The sequence below is a fragment of the Sturnira hondurensis genome, unplaced genomic scaffold (assembly GCF_014824575.4).
Source record: "Sturnira hondurensis isolate 20B ecotype Veracruz unplaced genomic scaffold, ASM1482457v3 Scaffold0022179, whole genome shotgun sequence".
Lineage (NCBI taxonomy): Eukaryota > Metazoa > Chordata > Mammalia > Chiroptera > Phyllostomidae > Sturnira > Sturnira hondurensis.
Genome location: NW_028094810.1, coordinates 2226460 through 2242745, shown reverse-complemented (window position 1 = coordinate 2242745; position 16286 = coordinate 2226460). Strand labels below are relative to the sequence as shown.

General features: G+C 51.4%; 2 protein-coding genes across 5 annotated transcripts; one reads left to right on the top strand and one right to left on the bottom strand.

Moving 5' to 3' along the window:
• The first annotated feature begins 559 nt into the window (after positions 1 to 559).
• ECI1 (enoyl-CoA delta isomerase 1) lies at positions 560 to 11734 on the top strand. Of its 2 annotated transcripts, XM_037034434.1 has the most exons (7): positions 560 to 666; positions 753 to 866; positions 3832 to 3959; positions 9097 to 9243; positions 9832 to 9953; positions 10052 to 10230; positions 11532 to 11734. In XM_037034434.1, the coding sequence occupies exons 1-7, from the start codon at positions 615 to 617 to the stop codon at positions 11696 to 11698; spliced, it is 909 nt and encodes a 302-aa protein (XP_036890329.1). In that variant the 5' UTR covers positions 560 to 614; the 3' UTR covers positions 11699 to 11734. The 2 variants fall into 2 exon arrangements, with proteins under 2 accessions (XP_036890329.1, XP_036890331.1); XM_037034436.1 differs by lacking the exons at positions 560 to 666; positions 753 to 866 and adding an exon at positions 3548 to 3593.
• Positions 11735 to 11895: 161 nt separating this feature from the next.
• On the bottom strand, positions 11896 to 15838 carry DNASE1L2 (deoxyribonuclease 1 like 2). 3 transcript variants are annotated; one of them, XM_037034433.1, is made up of 7 exons: positions 14853 to 15838; positions 14674 to 14762; positions 14496 to 14579; positions 14322 to 14422; positions 14115 to 14227; positions 13749 to 14000; positions 11896 to 13356 (listed from the first exon to the last, which is right to left on the bottom strand). In XM_037034433.1, the coding sequence occupies exons 1-7, from the start codon at positions 14994 to 14996 to the stop codon at positions 13303 to 13305; spliced, it is 837 nt and encodes a 278-aa protein (XP_036890328.1). In that variant the 5' UTR covers positions 14997 to 15838; the 3' UTR covers positions 11896 to 13302. The 3 variants fall into 3 exon arrangements, with proteins under 3 accessions (XP_036890328.1, XP_036890326.1, XP_036890327.1); XM_037034431.1 differs by having other exon boundaries at positions 13749 to 14230; positions 14853 to 15013; positions 15274 to 15838; XM_037034432.1 differs by having other exon boundaries at positions 13749 to 14227.
• Between the last annotated feature and the right edge of the window lie 448 nt (positions 15839 to 16286).

Genomic DNA, 16286 nt, shown 5'->3' with positions numbered 1-16286 from the left:
AGTCCCGTACCTGTCCTTAAATTACCAGCCTCAATTTCTTTTCCCACCACAGGCAGGAGGAAGGGCTCACACAGCACCTATCCGCATCTGCATTTCCTCTATAGCATCCTTTTCATCGAGGATGGCAGAATTTGAGAAATAGCCCAGGTGTGAGTTTGTCACGGTTTCCAAGTCACATATTAGCCCTTAAATTCAAATTTGTCCAGGACTTGCTCCATGACCTCTGTGATTTACAGTGTGCAGTCACCCTGTTTCAACACTATCTACACTGGTTGGAAAAGCATGGGAAGCTTGCCAACCTTCTATGGGCACAGCTATGAGTGAAGGGATGAAGTGCGAGTCTGTCCGGGGCAGGCTGCCCACTGCCACGCTCTACTACCCTTCACCTCGCAGCCCCAGTGTCCTCCGTGAAGCCCACCACACTTGATAAACTCCGTCCTTCAGGAGGAGTGGCTTGAGAATTTGCGTCCGGGTTGACCTCGCGGAAGGCGGGGCGGACCTTGGAGGGCAGGCAGCTCATACTGAGGCGGGGGCGTGACCAGTCTCCGGCTCCCTCCCCTCCCCGTGCAAGGAGGTCACACTCTGGCGCCGAGACCTGAACTGGTGCAGTCAAGATGGCGCTGGCGGCTGGAGTGGGCCTTAGGGCGCGAGCTCTGTTCCGCCCTTGTGCGTGACCTCAGGCGGGCTGACTGGGTGCGGGCACCCTGGGGACAGGGTAGCGAACTAACGGACCCCACTCCACTGTTTCTCAGGGGCCTGGCTCCCGGGTGCGGCGTTCGGGCGGCCGGAGTCCACGGCCAGACATGGCGTAGGCGCACGAAGCTTCGGAAGTCAGCGGGTGCTGGTGGAGCCCGACCGAGCCACGGGTAAGCATACCCTCTGCCCTTGAGCTCTGGAGCATCGGCCTCCCACACACCGGGCCTCGCCCCCTGCCTGAATCTGCTAGGGATTCAGAGGTTCAGCGAAGGTGCTGGTGCCTGGCTAGGCAGTTACCAAACCTCCTGAGCTCACCTGTGCTCGCTGGCTTGCGAAAAGAAAGGCGAAATAATGCCTTGGGGTACTGGCAACAGAGCGTGCTCTATAATGCAGTAAGTTGTATTATTTATTCTTCTCTAGACCTGGAATCCATACTCATGTGAAAGCTATTGCATTTCCAAAGACCGCGGGAAAAAGCCCAGTTTTAAAGTCAGTTTCTGTTGCTTTGACCAGAAAGGTGTGGCTCAGGTGGTTGGGCTTGCAAAGCGAAAGGTCTCTGGTACTATTCCCGATCAGGTCACAAGCCGAGGTTGCCAGTTAGGTCCCTGGCCCGGGGCGCGTGGGGGAGTCAACTGATCTCTCGCCTTCCCTTCCTCCTTCCCTTCCCATATCTCTAAAAAAATAAATAAATAAAATCTTACACAGTTCAGAGTCGTCTTATACTATCCTCAGGGTTTTGGGTTTTTTTTTTTTGAATTCTTGTTTCTTCTTTCTGTTCTGGTTGAGTATTTATTTCTTCCTTATGTTCCAAATCATTAATTTGAATCCTGGCTTCCTTCCCCTTCACTCTTGGTTCCCTGTAGATTTTTCTTTATTTCACTTCGTGTAACTAAACTTCATGTCTTCCTTTACATTGTTGCTGTACTCAGTGAGTTCTTTGAGCACCCTAATCAGCAGTGTTTTGAACTCAGCATCTGACAGGTTGCTTATCTCTCTTTCACTTAGTTCTTCTTCTGGAGTTTTGTTCTTTCATTTGGGCCATATTTGTCTCCTCAATTTGTCGGCATCCCTGTGTTTGTTTCTGTGTATTAGGCAGAGTTGCTTTGACTACATGTAAATTGTGTGGTGGAGCCTTAGGTAATCGCCAGGGTACGGCAACCACTCCACTACTTTTTGGTTCTGTAGGGAGAAAACTCAGAAAGGGGACTGTGCCTGGCTTCTGGGGGTTTGCCCGGCACTCGCCATTCCCAGTCACTTCACCACTCTCTGTATGTAACTGACACTTTTCCATCTGTTGCCTTTTCCATCTGTGTTAAATCCCAGAGTGTGTGGGTTTGCGACCATGTGGGTCCTTTAAGTGGAGTTTCCTGAAAATCCAGCAGTTTCTTCTGCCAGGCCACCCCCCACTGGTTTTTACAGCCAGAAGTTCTGGGGATTTATCTTTCAGGCACTGGAACCCTGCAGTGTGTGGTCTAGCCTGGGGCTGGGATTGCTGGCTTCCGTGGAATCCTTCCTGATTTTTATCCACCACACATGAATGTGGGACCACCTGTGCCTGTTCTGCCACTGTTGCTGCCGCCTCTCCACATCTCTTCCTCTCCTACCCGTGTGGATGACTGTGGCTTCTTTAAATCCTTGGTTGTCAGACTTCCATACAGTTGGGTTTTCTGACAGTTCTGGGTGTTATTTGTTTTGAGATTTAGTTGTAATTCTTTTTGTGGTTGCAAAAGGAGGCGAAGCGTGTCTACCTACGCCTCCATCTTGGCCATAATTCTTTCTTAGAAAATGGTTTGTGTTGACAGTCCAGAGATTTCCAAGGTCTTGACCAGGGAAATGCACCCTAAGTGCATGGTGGCTTATCTGGAGTCCCTGGGTTCTGCCCTTGACCAAACCAAGAAACATCTTGAGAAACAAGATGGCAGCTGGCCCAGGCCAGCAGCTTCACTGTCCACAAGAGCAGGCCCTGTCCCTCCTGCTTTCCCTGCTGCTGGCATAACAAATGGGTGGGAACATCCGACACCCCTCTCCCAATATTTTTCACCTCGATCTTTCTTTTTTTCATTTTCACCTGAGGACATTTTCATTGCTTTTTATAGAGGAAGGGAGAGAGAGAAACATTGATCTTTTGCCTCCCAAACATGCCCCAGCCAGGGACCAAATCCACAACCTAGGTGTGTGCCCTGACTGGGAATCAAACCCAAAACCTTTCAGCTCAAACAACAACTGAGCCACACTGGCCAGGACCCCCTCAATCCTTAAACAAGCATGAACTAGAGTACCTCACTGGGCCCTGCCTTGCAGGAATCTCAGAGTTGGCTTGCTTACTCCTCAAGAAACTAAGGCCATTTCTTACTGCCATGAGGATGGTGGGCTTGTGTCTGAGAGAAAAAGATCAACAAAAATTTGCACATAAATGTTCAGAGCATTATTCACAATAGCCAAGAGGTGCAACCAACGCCAGTGTTCAGCAGCACGTGGATGCGCAGACAAAACGCAGTGTACAGAAGAGTATTATTCTACCTCGAGCAGTGAGACAGCCCTGGCCAGCGTGGCTTGGTAAGGTGTCACCCCACAAAGCCAAAGGTCACTGGTTCGATTCCTGGTCAGGGCACATGCCTGGGTTGTGAGTTTGCTCTCTAATTGGAACATGTGCGAGAGGAAGCCAGTCAATGTTTCATACATCAATGCCCCCCAATTCCTCTCTCTCTAAAAATAAGTAAATAAAATTTTTAAAAAAGGTAACAAGGTATTGATATATGTTACAACATGGGTGGACTTTTTTAAAATTCCCACCAGAGGATATATTCATTGATTCTAGAAAGAGGAAGGGAAAGAGAGAAACATTGATTGGTTGCCTCCCGTCCATACTCTGACCAGAGATCAAACCCATATCCTAGGTATCTGCCTTGACTGGGAATCGAACCACAACTTTTTGATGTATAGGGCAGTGCTCCAACCAACTGAACCACTCAGCCAGTGCCTGAGTTGTTCACTTTTAAATGGTTAATTTATGTTATGCGAATCTCACCTCGGTTGAAAAAACCATGTAACTTCCCGTGGCCAAATTGAGAATACAGAGTGCCTGGGGACATTTTTCCAATCCTGGCATGAGCTTTCTCTTCGTTTTCCCCCTAGGGATCGCAGTGATGAAGTTGAAGAACCCCACAGTGAACTGCCTCAGCCTAGAGTTGCTGACGGAGTTCGTCATCAGCCTGGAGAAGCTGGAGAATGACAAGACCTTCCGAGGCATCATCATAACTTCAGTGAGTGCTTATTAGCTCCCCAAGGCCCTGAGTTCCCTGATCACAGTATGAGCCTGTGACCAGATCAGAGCCTACACTTGGAGATCATGTGCCTGTCACATGGGGTGGAATAACTATGATGTCCGCCAGAGACTTTTAGGGATTGTGGTCCTGGGCAGGTGACATTTTTGCAGGGGCAGCCTTGATTCATGAAGGACAGACTTAGTACAGACTGGGCAGTAGGTTCCTAGGGTGCCTTCCTTGGGTGGTCCTCAGAGCCTGGGCTGGTTTTAAAACCCAGACCCTCAGGACTGAGGGCTTCATGTGTTCCCATCCCCTTCAGTGGGCATCAGGCCCACCTGCTCTGCCAGGCACCACAGGCACCAAGAGAGGGCACAGATAAGACCAAGCTGGGGAGATAAGTGTGGACCCAACATAATAGGCCTTTTGTTGCATTAGGAAGAGCATTAGAGTCACCTTTCAATTTAGGAGCCACAGACAGCATGAGTGTCCCCCAAAGCTAAATGCCACCACATTACAGAGACCAATGGGGATGTCATCCTGCCATCAATAAAAGTGCAGGAAGCAGATCACCAGCCTCTTTCAGCCAATGTTTAGAGCATCCACTGTGGGCATGAATCTGTTTTCTCATCCCTCAGGTTGTCTCAGGGGTGGCCTGGCATCATCACAGCTCTGAATAGCCTGGCTGCTTCTGACTTGAGGCAACGCAGCACTGTGCCAGAGACAAAGAGCAGCAGGGAACTTGTAGGCACGGGTGTGATGTATATGCCTGGTAGGTCCGGTATGAGAGAGATTATATTTTTTTAATATATATTTTATTGATTATACCATTACAGTTCTTCTATTCCCCCCCTTCATTCCCCTCCATCCGCACACTCCCTCCCCCACCATTCTTCCCCCCTTAGTTTATAACCACGTATCTCAAGTTCTTTAGATTCTATATTTTCTCTACTATTCTTGCCCTCCCCCCTATCTATTTTCTACCTACTGTCTATGATATTTTCTGTACCTTCTCCCCCCTTCTCCTCCTCCCACTCCCCTGTTGCTAACCCTCCATGTGTTCTTCATTTCTATGGTTCCACTCCTGATCTAGCTGTCCTCTTGTTTGCTTTTGTTTTAGGTGTGGTTGTTAATAACTGTGAGTTTGCTGACCTTTCACTGTTCATATTTTTATCTTCTTTTTCTCAGATAAGTCCCTTTGGCATTTCATATAATAAGGGCTTGGTGATGATGAACTCCTTGAATTTGACCTTATCTGAGAAGCACTTTATCTGCCCTTCCATTCTAAATGAAAACTTTGCAGGATAGAGCAATCTTGGCTGTAGGTCTTTGGATTTCATGACTTGGAATACTTCTTTCCAGCCCCTTCTTGCCCGTAAGGTCTCTTTTGAGAAATCCGCTGACAGTCTGATGGGTACTCTTTTGTAGGTGACTGTCCCCTTATCTCTTGCTGCTTCTAGGATTCTCTCCTTCATTTTAATCTTGGCTAATGTAATGATGATGTGCCTTGGTGTGTTCCTTCTTGGGTCCAACTTCTTTGGCACTCTCTGAGCTTCCTGGATTTCCTGGAAATCTATTTCCTTTGCCAGACTGGGGAAGTTCTCCTTTATTATTTGTTCAAATAAGTTTTCCACTCGTGGCTGTTCCTTTCCCCCTTCTGGTACCCCTATAATCTGGATGTTGGAACGTTTAAAGATGTCCTAGAGGTTCCTAAGCCTCTCCTCATTTTTTTGAATTCTCGTTTCTTCATTCCTTTCTGATTGGATGTTTCTTTCTTCCTTCTGGTCCATTCCATTGATTTGAGTCCCAGTTTCCTTTCCATCACTATTGGTTTCCTGTGCATCTCCCTTCATTTCAATTATTTTAACCTTCGTATGTTCCTCTAATTTGTGACTATAATCAACCAGTTCTGTGAGCATCCTGATGACCAGTGTTTCGAACTGTGCATCTGAGAGGCTGGCAATCTCTTGGTCGCTTAGAGTTATCGGCTCTGGGACTTTGAGTTCTTCTTGAGCCATCTTTTGGACTGTTCGTGCCTGTTACGGAGCAGGATCGGAGCCCTAGGTGTTCACCAGAGCAGGGCAACTCAGTTGCTGGGTTGTGACGCTGTATGTGGGGGCGGGGTCAAAGAGGAGCAATGGTGTCCCATCTGCCGCCTCCTGCCGCTGCTGCCACCATAGGTGCTGCAGCTGCCACAGTCACTGGGGCCCGCGCGTTTCGTCCCACTGCACACGAGTGTGCCGCCGCCGTCAGCCCTCCACCACTGGGTTTGCCCCCTGGGGCCTGTGTGGTCCGTCTCACTGTGCGCAAATGTGCGACCACGGTCAGTCTGCCCCGCACCCCGACTGGGTCCCAGCCACTTGCGCGCCTAGGTCAGGGGATCTTTCCTGCCCGACCCTGCTCCGCTGCTGGCTCCGCCCCTCTTACCATCCCGGTTGAACGGTTCGTTGTTGTCGAACTTCCATATAATTCAATTTTCTGTTCTTTGGCTGTGTCTTTGTTCTCTAAACCTTTGTTGTATTCAAACTTGGTTGTGGGAGAAGGCACAGTGTTTCCACCTATGCCTCCATCTTGGCAGAAATCCCGAGAAATTATTCCATGTGTCTCCAAGGGTGGGACTGATACTCATGGGTATAGATTATTGAGGGCCTGGGGAAAGAACCCCAGGGAACTTTTTGGCAATCATAGCAACACTTCTGGAGATGCTAAAATTGCCTTGTGGCCTAGGTGCTTGTGGGCACTGGGTGCTGCACAGTGAAGGTCCCTGCTGCCTCCAGGCCTCAAAGTCACACTGACCTGGAAGAAGGAAGCCAGGATGTGCTCCTCCAAAGCCCATGTTCTCCCCACTGCAGTGTGGTCTCCCCCCAAATGTATCAGTGTCTTGTTCTGTACTGAGTGCCTACTGCCGAGGGGCAGGTGAGTGTGGAAAGATACCATTAGCATTATGTGACCACCGTCACAAAGCACACAGATGGGGTGGTGTAAAACGACAAGAACATACTCTTGTAGTTCTGGAGGCCACAAGGTCAAACCAAGGTCTCAGCAGGGCTGGCTCCTTCTGCCGGCCCTGGAGGAGAATCCTCCTGGCCTCCTCCAGCTTGGGGCGCTTGTGGTGCTCCAGGCTTGTCTCCAGCACTCTGGCCTCCTTTATTGTCACAAACATCTGCCCTGGGTCTCTGTGTCCAAATTTCCTTCTCCTTAGAATGACACCAGTCCCGGGATTTAGGGATCCTCTACCACCGTATGACTTTATCTTGATCACATCTACAAAGACCCTATTCTGAACAGGTCACATTCACAGATCCTGGGAGTGAGGACTTGACCTTGTCTTTTTCAGGGACACAATTTTGCCTACTAAAAACGTGTTGCTAGATCACAGAAACAGGCCACTCCACACCCCCTTCTAGTTTGTCTCAGAGATTGTCCCAGTTAGGACCGAGCCATTTATTTTCTCACATCCCGAATATAATGCTTTGCCTTTGATTTCCTGAAGCAGAACTACAGGCAAGTGCTGATCAAATGTATTGGATTTTGGGGGTGGGATGGGGCAGGGGAAGGGGATTATGGTAGGAAAAGGCTAAGGAGTTAAATGTCAAGTCCTGCCCTGTCCCTAAAGCAAGAGCAACTCTGTGCCCTGCTGCCATCCCTCTGCCACAGTCGGGCTGGTTTCCAGGTCCCTATATCTGGCCCATGAGGAGTGGCGGACTGGGTGTAACAATCGCACGTCTTTCTCTGTTGAGTCTTTTTTAAGTTACAGGAGTGGAGCATATTCCATGGAAACGAGAGGTCGTCCTCCAAGCACTGCGCACACAAGCGTGTGTGGGGCTCCTTGCACGCAACTGCTTTCATAGCTTATATAAAGATATAGGGGCCCTGGCTGGTGTAGCTCAGTGGATTGAGCACGGGCTGCGAACCAAAGGGTTGCCAGTTCGATTCCCAATTAGGGCACATGCCTGGGTTGTGGGCCAAGTACCCAGTGGGGGCCACATGAGAGGCAACCACACACTGATGTTTCTCTCTCTCTTTCTCCCTCCCTTCCCTTCTCTCTAAAAACAAATAAATAAAATCTTTTTTAAGAAAAAAAGACATAGGGGACATGGAGTATGACTGTCCCATACTTTATTTATCTGTCTGCTTCTCACAGATACCGGGTGGTTGTCATTCTCACAAGCAGTGTGGTACCATTGTCAGTTCTAGCTAGTGAAAGAGTGATCATGCCAGCCTTAGGTGCCCCAGCCCCCAGCCATGGGGGGCTCCTTTGTTCAGAGGTGCTGTGACCACATGGGAACCCCAGGGGTGAGTGTTCTCAAGTGAAGGCTGCTGAGCTGTCCCTCCCTGTCTGTGTTCTTATCCAACAGTCCTTTGAACACCCAGAACTAAGTGCCTACTGCTAAAAAGCACCACCGTGCTGGCAGCCCCTTAGCCCAGCCTGTGGCTCCTCTTCCGTGTTTGCTCCCCTACCCCGACCTTGGCAGCTGTCTCCGGGCCTGGGGCATCTGCACGGGGCACACGTGCCTTCGGGATCATTCCCAGGCTTCTCTCTCACACTTACAGCTCAGAGGAGAGGTTTTGCTTCTCTCTCTCTTTTTCTTTTTCTTTTTTTTAGATTTTATTTCTTTTTAGAGAGAGGTAAAGGGAGGAAGAAATACAGGGAGAGAAACATTAATGTGAGAGAAGAACATCAGTAGCTTCTTTTATACACGCTGCCTGGGGATTGAACCAGTGACTTTTTGCTTTGTGGGATGACGCCCAACTGAGCCGCACCAGTCAGGGTGAGGTCTGTCTTGACTGGTCATTGCCCCTTTCCTGATCAGACAGAAGCATCTCCATGTCTGTACCTGAGTTTCCTGCCTGAGATACCACATAGGTGTGCACAGAGCCCACAGGAGCACCTGATCCTGCCTGCCTGTTTTGCCTGTTTCAGTCTGAACTTGAAAAAGCAAGAGCACCCCAGGACATAGAAGGAACTGAGCCTGAGGGAGGTTGATGCCAAGTCCTGGAGCCCCAGCTCTGTGCTCTTGGGGGCAGCATCCCGAGTACGAACTCAGCCTTGCTGCCCCTTGACCACCTCTGTCTTAAGGGCATGTTGCCCTGGAAGGTGGAATCTGATGGGGCCCTGGCTCCCTCACTCACCCAGGACTGTCCCAGGATCTTCTCATCTGGCCTGGACCTGACCGAAATGTGCGGAAAGAACCCAGCACACTACGCTGAGTACTGGAAGGCCGTGCAGGAGCTGTGGTTGCGGCTCTACCTGTCAAACCTGGTACTGATTGCTGCCATCAATGTGAGTGTCTCCACTCCTGAGTGGTCATGCTGACCATTTAGAAGCTGTGGGGGAGGGGAGTTCAGATGTGGCCCTGCCCTCAGGAAGCCCTCAGAGGGAAAGGGTGCCTGGGGGGAGACCCTCACACATGCACAGGTGAGCATGCCATTACAGATCACTGTGACATGATGATAGGTCAGCTCGCTCACAGGTGGGGGCAGGGCCCAGGATCCAGGGGCCCATAGTTGAGGGCTCTTGGTCCTCATGATCCTGGCCCAGTGAGAGGGCTGTACAGGGAGCAAGAATGGGGAATTGGATCCACATTTTAAAATCATCACTTTGGCCTGACCTGGGGAAGGCAGGGACAGATTGCCGAGGTAAGGCACTGGAGCTAAGGCTCCAGAACTGGTGTGCTCTGAAGAGATGCAGTGACAACCTGAGTAAGGTGTGAGGAGGGCCTGAACCTGTTGGAAGGGAGGGGTAGTGGGGCTAGGTCACTCAGAGCTCACCCCTGCCATCAGGCCACTCCTCGGAACCCTGGCTTTCTGGAATACTATCGGGACCAGCAATAGCAGCACCCAGAGGCTAGTGGTCTTACTGTCCCTGCAGGGAGCCTGCCCTGCCGGAGGCTGCCTGATCTCCCTCACCTGTGACTACCGGGTCCTGGCTGACAACCCCAAATACACCATTGGGCTGAATGAGACCCTGCTGGGCATCATTGCCCCTTTCTGGTAAGGTCAGGGACTGCACCCATATTCCACTTGGCCCAGGGATCAGCCAACCCACCTGGGAGCCCCCAGTCCCAGGTGAGTGGATGTTTGCATTCCAGGTTCAAAGACACCCTTGTGAACACCATTGGGCACCGTGCCTCAGAGCGCGCTCTGCAGCTGGGAATTCTCTTCCGGCCAGAAGAGGCCCTTCAGGTGGGCATGGTGGACAAGGTGGTGCCTGAGGACCAGGTGCAGAGCACAGCGCTGTCGGTGATGGCCCAGTGGTTGTCCATTCCAGGTGAGGAGCACAGGGAGGGACAGCCACTCTGGGTACTGATGGCCTCCTTTCCTCCCCTGGGACCAGAAAGTTCTCATGTAAAAATGTACTGTACAAGCAGAGAACGTGCACACTGAGTGTCCTGGGGATACTATAACAAATCACCGTGAAGGGAGTCGGGCACTGCTTGAAACAACAGAAATGCATTCTCACAGCGTGGAGACCAGAAGTCCAAACTCAAGTTGTAGGTACGGCCAGGCTCACTCCAGAGACTCTGGAGGAGGCTCATTTCTGCCTCTCCCAACTGCTAGTGGCCCTGGCATCCTTCGGCTTGTGGTCATCACTCCAATCTCTGATTTCATTTCATACAGTCTGCTTTATCTCAAATCTCCTTTGTCTTACAACGACACTTGTCGTTAGATTTGGGGCCCATCCTGAATCCAAGATGACCTCATCTTAATTATTTATCTGCTGAGACCCTCTTCCAAATAAGGCTACATGCACTGTTTCTAGAGTGGGGGTTAAGACTCACATACCTTTTTGGGATACACTGTTCAACCCACTACACAGACCATTGGAAACAGCCTACACGTCTGTGTGTAGGAATAGGGGTGACTATACAGGGACATGGATCAGCAGAGCATCTATGAAAAGCCAGGTGGATTTCTGGCTTTGTAGGTTACGAGGTCTCTGCCACAACCATGGCAAGAAAGGCGGCCACAGAGAGCACGTGAAACGAGCATGTCGGTGTTCTGATAAAGCATCGCACGTCACAACACTGTCCTTTTCAGTTTTTTATTCAACTAAACTATAAAAATGTAAAAAGCATTTTTAGCTCATGGACCATGGAATGATCAAATACTGTGTAGCCATTTATTATAAGAGAATATTGAGTGACTTAAAAATATTCTCAATAATACAGTTGAGTGAAAATAACAGGTGAAAAAAAGGGAGTCCATACAGTATTAATTTGAAAGAAATCAGTAGGGACCATGGCTGGTGTGGCTCAGTGGATTGAGCACAGGCCTGTGAACCAAAGGGTCACTGGTTTGATTCCCAGTCAGGGCACATGCCTGGGTTATGGGTCAGATCAGGCCCCCAGTCGGTGGCCCATGAGAGGTAACCATACATTGAGGTTTCTCCCTCTCCCCTCTGAAAATAAATTTTAAAAATATAAAAGAAATCAGAAGTAGGTGATTTTCATTTTCTTTTTGCTTATTTGTATCTTTTAAGTTTTCTACTAGCATTTCTGTTTGGGAAGGTTGAGGATGATACACTGTCTCAGAGTGTGGGTTTTCACACGTGGGCCCCTTTTTCTTTAGACCACGCTCGACAGCTGACCAAGAACATGATGCGAAAGCCCACAGCAGACCGCTTGGTGAAACAGCGTGATGCAGACATCCAGGCCTTTGTCAGCTTTATCTCCAGAGACTCCATCCAGAAGTCCCTGCAGGCATACTTAGGAAAGCTCAGACAAAAGAAAGGCTAACAGCCCTGGCTGGTGTAGCTCAGTGGATTGAGCTCTGGCTGTGAACCAAAAGGTTGTAGGTTCGATTCCCAGTTAGAGCTCATGCCTTGGTTTTGGGCCAGGTCTTCAGTGGGGGCGTGTGAGAGGCAACCACACACTGATGTTTTTCTTCCCCTCCCCCCCTAAAAATGAATGAATGAATAAATAAATAGTCTTTTTAAAAAGAAAGGCCGACAGCTAGGCTATTCACACAGGGTTTAGCCATCTGTACCCTTCTGATCCCAAAAGGTTTTACTTTAAACAATTTAAAAGTCCTTTCAGCTCTTTGTTCTGCTGGTCTTACCAGGAGGCCCTGTTTCTTGTACCGGGGTCCCCAGGAGCCCGCCACATGTGAGTGCCTTTACTGTCTGGCAAGTGGGTGGGATGGGGTTGGCGGGCAGTTTCTGGATTTGGGAATTATGAACCGGCAGGTGGACCCAATCTGAACCTTGGGAGGGTTACCGCTGAGTGTCTCCTTTCCCAAAGAACTGTGGGAAGCTTTATTCCCACAGGAACAGTCCGTGGGTCACCCCATACCTGGTCCCATGCTGCCTAGTTGTTGACAGTCATGGGCCCTGCTGGTTCACACAAGACCACTCTGTGCCCGTCCCCATTAGGGAGAAACCCTTTGGCCCCCACATCTGTTCATTCAGGTGGAGGGAGTTGTGACAATTCAGAGAAATCTGGGGGACTTGAGAGAAGAGGGAGGCATTACTTGAGAAGGACTCTTTTGGGTGGGAAAACTTGTTCACACTTTTGATACAAAGGCTTCTCCCATACAATTCAAGACAGTTATCAGATCCTGCCAAGATGTTTCAAAAACCGGAAGCCTCATCAGGCCTCTGTCAGTTATGCTATGTACCCTACCTCTGCTTGTTCCTGATCCTCAGATCATGGGTTTCCCGGGACTCAGGCCACTGTCCTACGGGACAAACCCTTCCCAGCCCAGGGCTCCTGAGGAGGAGCCTACCCAGGAAGGCACCAGTGAAAGGCCATACCACAAGCAGGTGTGCAGGTCCCGTGGGCAGGACCCTAACCTGACACCGTGCAGTGATGGACAGGATACCTGACACAGACCCGGTACCTGAGGAGGACTGTGGAAGGGAGGTGGTTCTTTGAAGACACTATTCCTGTGTGAGTGCTGATCCCCACTCATTCAGTACAAGTTCTTGGAAGTATTAACAACAGCCTGGGGGTGGTAGTTCCCAGCGGGACATGAAAGGTACAGGCTGGGCTATTAGGACCAAAGTTTGTGTCACAGGAAAATAGTCGTAAGAAAGGACATGGAGGCCTCTAAACCAGCCTGTTTGTGGTCCTAGCTGGGTACTCATTTATTGAGCAGAGCCATGCCCAGTGCTTCGGGTACTCCTCACACCCCTGTTGAGGTAGGTGGTGGTAGGCCATTTTACAGATGGGTGCACAGGCTCAGGGTGGTCCTGTAACATGTCAATGGCCACCTGTCCAGGCCCAGTTGGCCCTGCCCTGCAGGCTTGCTGGGGGCAGGCCAGCCACCCCGAAGGGGCCTTGTGGGGCTGTTCCTCATGGTCAGTCTGCAGGCAGCATGCCCTGGCCAGTTGTCAGAACTGTCAGTGGCATTTGAGAGTCACCTCCACAGGAAAATGGTCACTGATGGCAAGGGCCTAGAAGGAAAGAGGGCCCAATCTCAGAGGCCCTGCTGGGCAGCCTGTCCTTGAGGCATCACCTCAAGAGAACAGCCCACTGGGTTTCTACAAACCAAGATCTGGAGAAGCGGCCAATGAGGCCTGAGATGTCCACCCCTGCTGCTGCCTACAGGAGGGGTAGGAGCACAGATTTAGGAAAGGCAAAGAACATACTCTCCTGCCATCCCAGACTTGTACCATTCAGCTAAAACAGACTTGAGAGGCCTTTTCTAAAATGGGGGCAGGGAGGGGAATGCCAGGTGCACTGAAGCTGAGCCTGGCCCTGGGCAGGAAGCGGTAGGCTCCTCCCATCCGCCAGCGCAGAGCGGCCTGGGGACCCCCGCCCCTGTGGGGCTCAGCTCAGCACTCACCTGAGTCTGGTCCAGGCCGAATACCTCCTGGAAATCGTGCACAGCGGCTGACTGCGGCTTCAGGCTCTTGCGCAGGCGGGCGCCGCAGACGACAATGCGGTCATACGCACAGTCTGAGTTGCCCACCGTGGTGTCAGCAGTGTCCGGAATGAGCCACTTGAAGACCTCGCTGCTACGCAGACGAATGGCCGCCCAGTCCTGTTTCCGAACGTAGCTGCAGTCAGCGTTGAAGTCACCCAGGAACAGCATATCCTGCGGAGTAGCCAGGTCTGAGCCAGGTCTGAGCCAGCCCAGCAAGCCCACACCTCTCCGGCAACCCCCAGGGCGCGTCTGCGGGGCCCAGGACTGTGTGAGCGCAGGGCTTACGTCGGTGCCCCACTTGTTGATCACGTCCAGGTACACATCGTAGAGAGCGTCGATCTCTGCTACTGCGTGGTGTGGCGCAGCGTGCAGTGGAACCAGCACCAGTTCCTTGGCAGCTGCTGGAGGACTTAGGTGTCAGAGGCAGGGTGGGGCCTGAAGGAGGGGCGGAGTCTGCGAGGGAGGTGAGAGCGGAGTGGAGGGGAGTCTCACCAGAGCCAGGGACTGAGAATTTGACCACGAAAGGTTCGCGACTGAAGGTGTCCTCTGGGTCCGGGTACTGGTACGTGTCTACGATCGACACCGCATCCTTTCTGGAGGCAGAGGGCGGGTGGGTGCGCTGAGCCGGCCACCTCCTACCCAGCACGCGGCATCCCCTCCCCTCACCTATAAACGAACAGGTACATTTCCTTGTACTGGTCCCGTCCCAGGGGCTCACTGCTCACAAAGCTGTACTCGTGACTGGACACACTGCGGAGATACGGGCCAAGCCCTGGGTCAAGGCACCGCGCAGAGGCCTGGGATACCAGCCGGAGCTCCAGACACTGGGCCCTGCCCGCCACACCTGTTAATCTGCTCCATGAGCGCAGAGACTGCGCTTAGGTCCGGGTCTCGTACCTCCTGCACAAGCATGATGTCATAGCCAGCCAGGATCTGGGGAGGGGGACCAGAGGAGGGGGGTCACGCACGGCAAGTTCCCAGGCGGAGCCCAGTGGCAGCCCTGGCCTCGGCCCCCGGCCTCACTTGCGCGATGATGCTGCCACAAGCAGAATCTGACACTTTGTTGTCCCCGAAACACTGGATGTTAAAGGCTCCAATGCGCAGCGCCACTGCCGTGGTGGCCCCCAGAGCCCAGAGCACGAATAGTAGGGCCCAGGGCCGGTCCATTTCATGGAGCAGGTAGGCTGGGAAGGGCAAACAAGAGCATGGACCTGGAGTCAGACACACGCAGCCACCTCTCCCTTTCCCCTACACCAGGGCCTGGTAGGGTATGCTGCCCAGTGATGGCTGGTGCCAAGACGTAACCTCCCCCCTGCGTTCTCCAGGTATCCTCAGGGCTGTGTGCTGGGCTCACAGACCTCCTCCTACACTGTCAGGAAACTGAAGTCCAAATAGACAGACCCCATTGATCCAGCCCCAGGCTTGGCCCAGCTCCCAGACTCACCTGAGATGTGGATGACGTTGTGTCAGAGGCTCAGGATCTGGGCCCAGGTAGGGTTCTGAGGTCCAGGATGGGAGCGTGTCTGTGGTTCCAGGCAGACCTCAAGGACTCTGTCTAACAACAGCTCTGGTGCCTGTGCACAGGCGGGTATTTGAGGGCCTGGTCCAGGGAGGGGCCAGACTGCATTGGGTCCCGCCCCCTCCAGAGTTGGTGCCAGAACTCCTGGCTCCCATTTCCATGGTGCCCCAGAGCAAGGGAACAGGTGATCCACCCTGAAGACTGCTCCAGCTCCCAAGTCTGTCAGAATTGGGACTCTGAGGCCCTTGACAGCACTCCAAGAGCTGTGTGAGGGATAGGGAAGACACAGCCATGCCTGTGGTCCAGGCCTTGTTCTTGTCCCCACTCCTCAGAAACTAGGTCACCTAGAACCTCCCTCCTGGAGTTGCATCCCCTCAGGGAAACTGAGACAGCCCAATCAAGAAAGACCAGCCCCCTGGAGAGAAGTGTTTCAAGTCATGAAAGGCAAGGACCCACATCCAAGATTGCTCTATCCAGCAAAGCTTTCATTTAGAATGGAAGGGCAGATAAAGTGCTTCCCAGATAAGGTCAAGTTAAAGGAGTTCATCATCACCAAGCCCTTATTATATGAAATGTTAAAGGGACTTATCTAAGAAAAAGAAGATGAAAAACATTATAGTAAAATGACAGCAAAACCACAGTTATTAACCACACCTAAAACAAAAACAAAGTGAACAACTAGAACAGGAACAGAACCACAGAAATGGACATCACATAGGTTAGCAATAGGGGAGTGGAGGAGGAGAGAGGGGGAAAGGGTACAAAGAATTAGCATAGATGGTAGGTAGAAAATAGGGGGAGGTAAGAATAGTATAGGAAATGTGGAAGCTAAAGAACTTGTGACACATGGACATGAACTAAAGGGGGGGAAAGGCGGGAGGGGTGTGCAGTGTAGAGGGGAGTGAAGGGGAAAATGGGACAACTGTAATAGCATAACC